General features: G+C 37.3%; 1 protein-coding gene across 1 annotated transcript; it reads left to right on the plus strand.

Moving 5' to 3' along the window:
• Nucleotides 1-4907: 4907 nt before the first annotated feature.
• LOC128665798 (uncharacterized) lies at nucleotides 4908-12362 on the plus strand. The gene is made up of 2 exons (XM_053720004.1): nucleotides 4908-5587; nucleotides 9759-12362. Exons 1-2 carry the CDS (start codon nucleotides 5021-5023, stop codon nucleotides 9867-9869), a joined length of 678 nt encoding a protein of 225 aa, XP_053575979.1. The 5' UTR covers nucleotides 4908-5020; the 3' UTR covers nucleotides 9870-12362.
• Nucleotides 12363-12598: the final 236 nt, after the last annotated feature.

The following is a 12598-nucleotide window of genomic DNA, read 5'->3' on the forward strand; positions in this document are numbered from 1 at the left end:
GTCTCCTCATGTGGGGCCACAATACGCACATGTGTGCAATCAATTGCCCCCATGACATTAGGAATACCCCCCAGTCGATAGAAGCCTTGTTTAAGACGGTTCCATTCCTGGGGGGTATGGGGGAAATGAATGTATCGTTGTGTCTGGTTATCTAGAGCAGTCAGAACCTCCCCTAGAATCCTGGAGAAGGTAGACTGCGCTAGGCCAGACACAAGCCCCTCTGTTGACTGGTATGAGCCAGTTGCCAGGAAGTGTACAACACACAACAGCTTCTGCATACCAGTCAGAGCTCGGTTCCTATACGCTTGAGGGTCAATTTCATCCTTCAACACCTCATATAGGTTAATGAGGCTTGCAGATGTCAAGCGATATTTTTCCCTGACCTCCACTTCTGTCATCCCAAACAGGGTGACCCTAACCCTGTGTACCCTTGGTGCTCTTCCCCTCTGCTGATGCCTTCGTCTTATAGGCCCTGCTGGCCTATGGGCAGCTGCAGCAACAGCAGCATGGGGAGCACCAGGAACAGGGACAACAGCAGGAGGATCAGGGAGGGCAGCAGCAGCAGCTGGAGCAGGGACAGCTACAGCACCATGACCAGGGACCTCAGCAGCAGGGATACCATCCAAAACAGGGGCTTGTAGGGGTTCCAGCACCCCTTGTGCCCCACGACGCTGTCTCACTCTAAATGCTATATACTGCAAGGGAAACATGGTGGCTAATGAGGGTGTGCATTTGCAGGTGTTTTAAGGTTGCAGGTGAGGGGTTGTGCTGTTTGTGATTGGTTTGACACACTTGCAGGGGCAGGAATAATAAATGCTTTTAAGAGGTTAACTATTTGTGAACAAGCTGCTGCTATGTATATTGTTAGGCATGCATTTGTTAGGCCTTCTGAGAGTTACGTTGGTTTCTAAGTCAGTGCAAGGGTACCTGCGCCTTCAATTTGTGGCGAGCTGAGAATGGCGTAGATTTAGAAAAATCTGCGCGCGTAAGTCCTTACGCCGTATATAGGATAGCAAATTGCGCGTGTTTTATATGTCAGTCTATGGGCCAAAAAACTACGGGCGACGCCAGAAATCTACGCGCGTAACTTCTAGCTTACGCCGTATATAGGATACCAAATCCGCGCAATTCTTGGCGTCGCCGGCTTTTGCGGGCGACGATTTTTATCGGATCGACCCCAAGAGATCTCGGGTGTTTTAACATAGAGATACATATAAATAAATGTATAGAGTTGGATATACAGTATATGTGAGTGTGTGTATGTGTGTATATGTACATATGTATTTATGTATTTATATGTGTATATAAGTATTTACAGACAAATATATACATATAAACACATAAACATATATGTACACACATATGTATACACACACACATATACAGTATATATATATATATATATATATATATATATATATATATATATATATATATATATAAAAATATATATATATATATATATATATATATATATATTTATATTGTATAAGTGCATTAGAGCCCTTTGCAGTTAAAGTGAATGTAATTTTTCATGAATCAGTGCCCTGCTTTTAAAAGTACTATTAATTAATCATTCATGAAAGTTTACATTGCAGTGGTTTTGTTAAAATACTTACCTTTCACTTCTTCCAAGCCGGACCAGTGATCCCCCGCAGCTCCTCTGTACTTACGTCAGCAATGACGAATCCGGCTTCCTCCAATCATGGCTCCCCCTCCATTTCCTGAGGCCCCACCGTGATTGGAGGACACCTGTTTCATCATTGCTGTGCTAAGTACAGCATAAGAAGCGGGCGGGAGATCTCGCTGGTCCGGCTTGGAAGAAGAAAAATGCATTTGTAAAAATACGCTGCAATGTAAACTTTCATGAATGAAAGTGCCCTTGTTTTTTTAAAAACAGGGCACTGATTCATGAAACTTTACATTCACTTTAAGTAGATGAAAACATGTAAAAACATATTAATGTTAACCCCTTCACCCAAAAATACATACATTGTGCAGTACTTTGGCTATCGTACAGCACCATGTACGTATGCGTTGTTGCTTCAGAATGTTCCAGCACTGAGATCTGGAGCTCCTAAAGCTACAGGCATCGCCCGCATATGGAGCTGGAGTGCGATTGGTATTCTGTGTGTGTCACCGTCTGTAACGATCTTCTGCTGTAGCCAGCGGGAGGAGTGAGCGTGAGGCGGGAGTTGGGTGGGTGGCCCAGCAGCGCAGGTGGTAGGGAGAGGGAGGGAGTGGGAGGGGCCCTATGCTACGAAAAAAAAAAAGAGACAGGGAGGGATGGGGCAGCTACACTACAGAAAAGGGTGTGTGGGGGACCCTAAACTAAAGATAGCGGGTGGGGGGGGGAGGTTGGGGGGACACTAAATAAAAAAATATTATTAAAAAAAGATAGTTTTCAGGTACTAGCAGACAGCTGCCAGTACCTAAGGTGTGGGCAGTAGTTAGGGCAGGGTAGGTTTAGAGAACTGTTTGTGGGGTTCAGAAAGGTGGGGGGTAAGGGGGATCCTACACTGCAGAAAATCTAATATATATATATATATATATATATATATATATATATATATATATATATATATATATATATATATATATATATATATATATATATATATAATAAAAGCTTTAATTTTTCATACTGGCAGACTTTTGCCAGTACCTAATATGGGGGTGATCAGTGTGGGGGGAGGGCAGAGAACTGTTTGATAGGGATCAGGGGTTGGAAAGTGTCAGATGGCAGGATGGCAGGATAATCTCTACACTAAGGGGTCGATTTATCACGGCCCGAATGGGACCGCATACCCCTGTTTCTGCGTGAGCCTTCAGGCTCGCCAGAAACAGCCGTATGCCTCCTCTGAGGCGGCGAACATCAATCCACCCAATCTCAAATGATCGGGTTGACTGACACCCCCTGCTAGCGGCCGCAAATCTGCAGGGGGCAGCATTGCACAATCTGTTCACCAGAACTGCTTGTGCAGTGATAAATGCTGTAGGCATTCGATGTCTGGCGGACATGATTTGCTACAGTGGATGATGTTCAACAGACACTTGATAAATCGGCCCCTAAAGCTAAAATTAACCTTTTAAGCTACTTAATTAACCCCTTCACTGCTGGGAATAATAGAAATGTGGTACACAGCTGCAATTAGTGGCCTTCTAATTATTAATTCTAATATATATACCTATATTTATTTGTGCAAAAAAATCAAAGATATGTAGAAATATTTAATAATGAATAAAAAGAACATATTCAGTAATGTAAAGAACATTGGAATATGAGAATATGCGATCGTGTTTGCGCAAGACTGGGGTGTTAGTTTTTTTTCCCACACTTTTTTCCTCCATTGACTTCTATGGAGGAAATATGTGAATGCGCACGTGATATTCTAACTTCAAATTCTAAATTTAAATTTTTGCACAAGTTGTGTTACCGCTAGAGCGAAAACAGTTTACTTTCAACTTGTAATACGAGTGCAAACCAACTAGCACAAACAATTTAATTCAAGCGGAGTTAGTGCTCTAGCAGAAGCGCAAAATACCGCTCCACTTGCAATCTGCCCCTTAATATTTTGTGTATATTGTGAGCACTTGACATTGGGTGCACTGGAGGGGAGCTGAGTGGGTGGAGCTATCAAACAAGTGGGCGTGGCCAATACTCCAGTCCTCTGCTTACTTGACTGCTCTGCTGCAAAACATCCCTGGTATTGTTTTTCTTTTCAGATGTTGGTAACTATGTTCATGCTTTGTGTAGAGCACTGGGCAGGTTAAAAGGGCACTCTGCTACCAATTCACAGCACCTGGCACTTCTGGATTTGGGGGTTCATAGTACCCACTGGAACTGCCACTGTTCCCATCTGAAGCATGCTGAGTATTTGCAGAGATTACACAGGACACACTATGCACAACACACCTACCTTTTGTATCATCTTCTACTCAATGATTGGTGTTACTTCTGTATATGTATTGCACATTATTAATTACCTTTCTCTTTGGATAACAAATGTATAGGAAGTAAAAGCCCTGTTTAACAGGAATACGTTTATTATTTCACTGCTCACCTGATATTTATTATTTTCATCTGCATCTCTGATATAGACTGTAAGCTCTGCAGGACAGAGCATCTTGTGAGACAATAAATGTCTGGATCAGTATTTTCCAGCAGTGGAGCTGAATGTTTCAGCACATGATTTATAAGTATTAGTTGGGAGACTCAGTGCAATAGGACAGAGGGCTTTGTTGTAATTTAAGATACATAAAATTGCAATACTTGCTGTGGTTACCTGCTCCCCCCATAGACATTTTGTCCCAGGCACTAGCAACCTTTGGCCACATCAATCTCTTGTTGACTTGATAAGAAAAGTCCACAGAACACAAATATGTGGAAGGTTGCAAGCTGCAGCTTGTAAAGAGGTGACTCACACAGTGAGTGCTTTGTGCATTACTATCTCAAGACTGTGTCAATTTACATAGGAAACTGTTACTTCCTATAACCATAGAATCAGCTCCCTACAGTAGCTGAATTAACAACAGTTGTCTACATTGTATGAAAAAGTATCCCAAACCTTCACTGAACAAGAATCTCAACTGAGACTTGAAGATATTTTGTTGTATTTTCTTTAACAGGACTGGCAGCTTCAATCAGTCCATCTGAGAACATAAATATTAATTTTATATAGGAATTAAGAAGTGGCTCAATGAGCAATTAGGTTACTTGGCTATTGACTAACTTATTTAACTGCTATCCAGCCTTTGAAGCCTTAAAAATCTATTCATTTCTATTAATTTATTTAGATGTGTATTTTGGAGCAGGTAATGAATAGGGTTGGACTCTGGATAGTAAATATAGGGGCGGGTCAGTGACTCTGCAGATGGGTGGAGAATACCAGCATATTTTGTAAAGGAGAATCTGAATTCCACAGAGAGTATAATGCAAGAAGCTGAAAGGTGAGGACAGTCTGCTGAAGGACAGTCTTCTGAAGGACATTTATTAACTGTTCTATTAACTGATATATTGATGACATACACCGGAGATTACCAAGTGAAGATTTTAAGATATTTTCTAAACACAAGTAAAGTAGAGGAGTTGGACATTAATCCAAAAATCAAACCATTCAACACTGACAGGATGACCACTAACAAATTTAGAAGAGCCTATTCCCTGCGGATACCACGTTCTCCAAAACCAGCATTTGTGGACACTTCTGGATTTTATGATCGTCTTGAGGAAGCAGAATGTCCAGAAGACCCCCAAGTTATGAATGAAATCTCTGGTAACAGGGACAGCACAAACTTTTCCTGGGATGTACCCTTAATTGACGAGGCACCAAAACTCCAACACTGTAGAAAGAAATGGATTTCTAGAAGTCTAAGAGTCCCAAAGACCCGTTTAGCTGATGAAGGACTTTCTGCAGCCCCCACAGAAGAGATATATGAAAAAGAGGATATCAGTGGCTCATGGAATGACCCTGCAAACACGAACCCATGTGAGAAGCAAAAGGAGTCAGATGTGTCTCAGAAGGAAAAAGAGGCTGAAAATGAGGAGGATAAACAAAAATGTAAAAAAATGAAGCACTACAAAAAGGTGAGATGCAACTATGTACAGTTGTACTTGTTAATTGCATTTACCTCTTACTACTGGGCATCCAGCTACTGGCAAATCTTTTCTTTTACCATATGGCACAAGAGGTGTCTGTTTTACTAACCCAGTGAACGTAATTATGTAGCAGACTTAAAGCTGAAGTATAAATTGTGCTGTGAGTGTGCACTGGATCATACTGTTACTACAGAGCAGATGATACTGTTAGTATAGAGGAGGTTATATTGTTACTGCAAAGCAGATGATACTGTTACTGTAGAGCAGATTATATTGTTATAGAGGAGGTGATACTGTTACTGCAGAGCAGATAATATTGTTACTATAGAGCAGATGATACTGTTACTATAGAGCAGATGATACTGTTACTATAGAGCAGATGATATTGTTACTGTAGAGCAGATGATACTGTTACTGTAGATCAGATGATATTGTTACAATAGAGCAGATGATACTGTTACTATAGAGCAGATGATACTGTTACTGTAGAGCAGATGATATTGTTACTGTAGAGCAGATTATATTGTTATTATAGAGGAGGTGATACTGTTACTGCAGAGCAGATAATATTGTTACTATAGAGCAGATGATACTGTTACTGTAGAGCAGATGATATTGTTACTGTAGAGCAGATGATACTGTTACTGCAGAGCAGATAATATTGTTACTATAGAGCAGATGATAATGTTACTGCAGAGCAAATGATAGTGTTACTGTAGAGCAGATGATACTGTTACTATAGAGCAGATGATATTGTTACTGTAGAGCAGATGATATTGTTACTGCAGAGCCGATGATACTGTTACTGCAGAGCAGATGATACTGTTACTGTAGAGCAGATGATATTGTTACTGTAGAGCAGATGATACTGTTACTGCAGAGCAGATAATATTGTTACTATAGAGCAGATGATAATGTTACTGCAGAGCAAATGATAGTGTTACTGTAGAGCAGATGATACTGTTACTATAGAGCAGATGATATTGTTACTGCAGAGCAGATGATACTGTTACTGTAGATCAGATGATATTGTTACTATAGAGCAGATGATACTGTTACTGCAGAGCAGATTATATCGTTACTGTAGAGCAGATGCTACTGTTACTGCAGAGCAGATAATATTGTTACTGTAGAGCAGATGATACTGTTACTGTAGATCAGATGATATTGTTACAATAGAGCAGATGATACTGTTACTATAGAGCAGATGATACTGTTACTGTAGAGCAGATGATATTGTTACTGTAGAGCAGATTATATTGTTATTATAGAGGAGGTGATACTGTTACTGCAGAGCAGATAATATTGTTACTATAGAGCAGATGATACTGTTACTATAGAGCAGATTATATTGTTACTGTAGAGCAGATGATACTGTTACTGTAGATCAGATGATATTGTTACAATAGAGCAGATGATACTGTTACTATAGAGCAGATGATACTGTTACTGTAGAGCAGATGATATTGTTACTGTAGAGCAGATTATATTGTTATTATAGAGGAGGTGATACTGTTACTGCAGAGCAGATAATATTGTTACTATAGAGCAGATGATACTGTTACTGTAGAGCAGATGATATTGTTACTGTAGAGCAGATGATACTGTTACTATAGAGCAGATGATATTGTTACTGTAGAGCAGATTATATTGTTACTGCAGAGCCGATGATACTGTTACTGCAGAGCAGATGATACTGTTACTGTAGAGCAGATGATATAGTTACTGTAGAGCAGATGATACTGTTACTGCAGAGCAGATAATATTGTTACTATAGAGCAGATGATAATGTTACTGCAGAGCAAATGATAGTGTTACTGTAGAGCAGATGATACTGTTACTATAGAGCAGATGATATTGTTACTGCAGAGCAGATGATACTGTTACTGTAGAGCAGATTATATTGTTACTGTAGAGCAGATGATACTGTTACTGTAGAGCAGATGATACTGTTACTGTAGAGCAGATGATACTGTTACTGCAGAGCAGATAATATTGTTACTATAGAGCAGATGATAATGTTACTGCAGAGCAGATGATATTGTTACTGTAGAGCAGATGATACTGTTAATGTAGAGCAGATTATATTGTTACTGTAGAGCAGATGATAATGTTACTGTAGAGCAGATGATACTGTTACTGCAGAGCAGATAATATTGTTACTATAGAGCAGATGATAATGTTACTGCAGAGCAGATTATACTGTTACTGTAGAGCAGATGATACTGTTAATGTAGAGCAGATTATATTGTTACTGTAGAGCAGATGATATTGTTACTGTAGAGCAGATGATATTGTTACTGCAGAGCAGATGATACTGTTACTATAGAGAAGATGATACTGTTACTGCAGAGCAGATGATATTGTTACTGCAGAGCAGATGATACTGTTACTATAGAGAAGATGATACTGTTACTGTAGTGCAGATGATACTGTTACTGTAGAGCAGATGATACTGTTACTGTAGAGCAGATGATACTGTTACTGTAGAGCAGATGATATTGTTACTGCAGAGCAGATAATATTGGTACTGTAGAGCAGGTGACATTGTTACTTATCTCACTGTGCCCCCCACCAGGTAAGTCACCTTTGCATGTACCATGAGGTCACTTTGTCCCTTTGTGTGGCTGATATCTGAACTTGCAGTGCACATGACATGATTAGCTCATGCTGTGACCTTTGGGTCCTGTTATCAGATCATGTTGTCTTTATGGTTTATTGATCACTGGAACCAGCTTTGTGCCATCTGTTAACCATTTATATGCTATACTGTCTCATTTACATAAATACATGCATCATTCATCTGTTTTAGTATAAACTATCAGTCAACTCTACATCTATGGGGGCAACGTGCACACAGTCATTACTGTAGCCCCCTTACCTAATAGGTTCCAGCTGCCATGGACAATGTCAGGTCAACATCACTGTACATAAGTATGATGGAGTGTAGTCTACAGCCTCTCTGGAGGGACAGTAGCACCTATAATATTTTAGCAAAAATCAGACAAATAACTCAAACTGTAGATTATAATGTTTTTTTGTCCTTTATTAGATATTTTACAGGGAAATAAAATGCTGAGTATAATATCCTGCTGTGCACAAACATGCATGTCCTGTTATCTTTAAAACTAAAATAATAGTGGTTATAGCTTTTTACTATAATATAATTTGTCTGCAAGTCAGCTCAGCCGCACATTCCCAGTCTCATATACACAAAATAAGTGTATTTGTCAGGCAGCCGCTGTCACCGCTCCCCCAGAGACTTCAGTGTGGGAGGTTTTGGTTCCTGACATTACCAGCCCTGTATTTAAACACAGGTTACATCAGGGAAATCACTTAAAACATTCTTTCTGTGGGTGCTCCCTGCCCAGAAGAAATTACAGATGACACATAAGAGGCCAATTAACTCTTAAGCCGGGAGGAAAAAGCTAATGTCACCTTCAATTGTCAGATCCTTCATTTATTTCCTGGGGAATATTGTGTGACACACGCAGGTGTAAAATATTTATATAGTTTTATGCACACTGAGGCAGCAGCTCCTACTGAGCATGTGCAAGAGATCACTGTATACGTATATTAGTCTGTAATTGGCTGATGGCTGTCACATGATACAGTTATATGCACACTTACTGAGGCAGCAGCTCCTACTGAGCATGTGCAAGAGATCACAGTGTATACGTATATTAGTCTGTGATTGTGATTGGCTGATGGCTGTCACATGATATAGTTATATGCACACTGAGGCAGCAGCTCCTACTGAGCATGTGCATGAGATCACAGTGATATATATACAGTATATATATATATATATATATATATATATTTATATTTATAAATTTATCTATGAGTCTGATTGGCTGTTGGCTGTCACAAGATACAGTTATTTGTACACTGAGGCACCAGCTCCTACTGAGCATGTGCAAGAGATCACTGTGTATAAGTATATGAGTCTGTGATTGGCTGATGGCTATCACATGATAAAGGGACCAGCATAATGTAAGTAAATTTTGAAAATTGTTAGAAACAATCTACTGCTAATTTAATATTCAATGTAAATGCTATAGCATTGTATTTTTATTATGCCCTTGGTTATACAACTCTACTGTATTTAATGGTCCTAACAAATATTCACCTAACAAAGTATGTTTCTCTCTTGCAGAGCATCGACCGAGCTTTCCGGCGCGGCTGGGAGAATTTTCTCACCAACATCTACACTATTTCTCTAACAAGGACATCACAAGATGCCCCCCAGCTGGTTAAAGCATTTTAGATGTCCCAATACTCACCTGTAGGGTCGTTAGGGGCATAGTACATCACAGAAAAAATCACATCACCATTCCATCAAGGAGCTTATCATTATTGTAATGCTATTGATGGACTTACGCATTTCGCATTTCTTCTGTTTCCTAGAACAGGAGCTGATTACTACAGTCCTTACCCATTGATCCCAGGATAGACTCGCTCTTTATGAGGATTAAAATAAAATGTTCTATTTTTTTTTATTCAACAACATTACTTTTTTTGCCAAATTCAAGGCTAGAATCTTCAGTATTTATCAAATTTGCAGATGGTGTGAGCAGGAATGTAAAAATCTCTACAATTATATATCAACTATGTGCATTCTTAGGTTCAGATTTATTTTTTTATTGAATATACATTTAAATATTTGAATATATATATATATAGTCAAATGTAGAAAAGAGTCCCATCACTGTTTCTTTCAGGAAATAATCCTTTATTGAAGTGACAAGAGAGACAGCAAACAGCTATGTTTTGGACCTACAGTACATAGCCCTTGGACTATATATATATATATAAACACACACACATAAACACAAAAAAATGCATTTAATACATTTTTATAATTTAATGTAATTATTGTTTTATATCCAAAATATTTATGTTCCTATAACTTCCTCTCCCTGTATATACAGTATTTAGTTGAGTGTCCTACATTTTTCAATTTTTATCCACAATATGTTCTTCCCTGCCACACCAATGACGCTTTTATTGTTGCACATTTTATGACCAAAACTTGGCTAACAAAGAAAACTGCACTTTCATATACATTTATGCTTTTCGAAAAACAATTTATTGTAAAGAAAATAAATTATAAATTATTAAGAAAAATAATAAATGAATTTCAATATTTAGGTTTAAACTAATTGTGTATATAAAAAAGGGTTTAAATTAGATTAAAATGTGATTATTATATATACTATATATATATATATATATATATATATATATATATAAGATTCATGAAAATAAGCACTCGCTGGTCCAACGACGTCTGTGACAACAGGAAAATCTTTTATTGATGTGACGTTTTGGGACAAAACCAGTCCCTTCCTCTGTCCCGAAACGTCACATCAATAAAAGATTTTCCTGTTGTCACAGACGTCGTTGGACCAGCGAGTGCTTATTTTCATGAATCTTGTATTATCTACATAGCACCCTGGCAGTTGTTTAAAGATAGTGGGAGTGAATATATATATAGTATATTTCTATCTAGCTATCTACATAACAAATACACAGATGGATGAATTTCTTAAAAAAAGACATCTGTTAAAAATTATATATACAGATATATATTATTTTTATTTTTGTGCGACTTTCATTTTGTTTATTTTTAATATTTCATTTGAACTACATTTTTAAGATAATAGATCACTTGAAAAACTGACCATTGCTGCTTGTAAATATAAATTGCATGTGTTTAGAGCAAAGGAGAACATGAACAAAAATGTTGAGAGAAACTGTAATCGATAATTACATTTACATAAAATCTATAGAGTTAGATTACAATTGAGGCGCAAAAATTTTTGCACAAACGATATAGTGAGATTGAGATACAAACATATACATGTCTAAAGAAGTATATGTATATATATATATGTCTATATATGTATAAATATGTATTAATGTATTTATATGTGTATATATGTATTTACAGACATATATACACATATAAAAACATTAATATATATGTATATATATTTTTAATATTTTCATATCGTGTATGCATATATTATAGTATGCGATCATGTTTGCGCATACTACAGTATGCGATCATGTTTGGGCATATTACAGTATGCGATCAGGTATGTGCATTTTGCAAATTCATTTGTTAAAGTACATTGGAATTTAAAATATTCATAATTACATGTCGGGTTTACGCTAATAAGAATATGTCATGGTGTTTGCACGAGAGAGTGGGTATTTTTTTTTTCTACTTTTTTTCCTCTATTGACTTCTATTGGGGAAAAAATAATACCGCGCCTCTTGTAATCTAGCCCATAGACTTTAATAAAATATAAAATAGATAAATACATATATGATAGCTAACTTCTAAGTTGTCATTACAAAAACTTTTGGTAGCCAATCAGATGACTTGACAAAAATTTCAATATATTTAATGAACTTGATATAAATGAATCTATTATAAGTTATTAGTCTAAAACATATCTGTTGAAACTGCTATTGATAAATGATATTGATATGAAACAAACCTAAGTGTTACCCTTTAAAACCACATGTGGCTGAGATAATATATTTAATGTAATTTAAATTAGTTCATTTTAATGTTTTGATTTTTTTTTTATATCAAATTGAATTAGATAACAAGAAAACAGATGTTAATTATGCTTTTGTGTCAGAGCATCATGAGCCAATGTCTAACTTTTCTTCAGTGTTGTATGAAAGTTATTTTCCATGTAACTTGGAGAAATGCAGAAGAATAAAATATTTGTTAAAAAACAAATTATAATAATGTGCTTTTCTTATATAATCTTAATGTTTACTGGGATACCTGGTAAATTAAATAAAAGATTTTGAGGTGCTGGTCAAATATAAACACAACTGCGTTCCTCTTATAACCACCTCTTATATCTCCTCATATTGCAGCACATACCTGCTCCCTATAACTCCTCCTATCGTACTATAAAACCGCTCCCTATAACTCCTCCTATTGTACTATAAAACCACTCCCTATAACTC

The sequence above is a fragment of the Bombina bombina genome, chromosome 7, assembly GCF_027579735.1.
Source record: "Bombina bombina isolate aBomBom1 chromosome 7, aBomBom1.pri, whole genome shotgun sequence".
Lineage (NCBI taxonomy): Eukaryota > Metazoa > Chordata > Amphibia > Anura > Bombinatoridae > Bombina > Bombina bombina.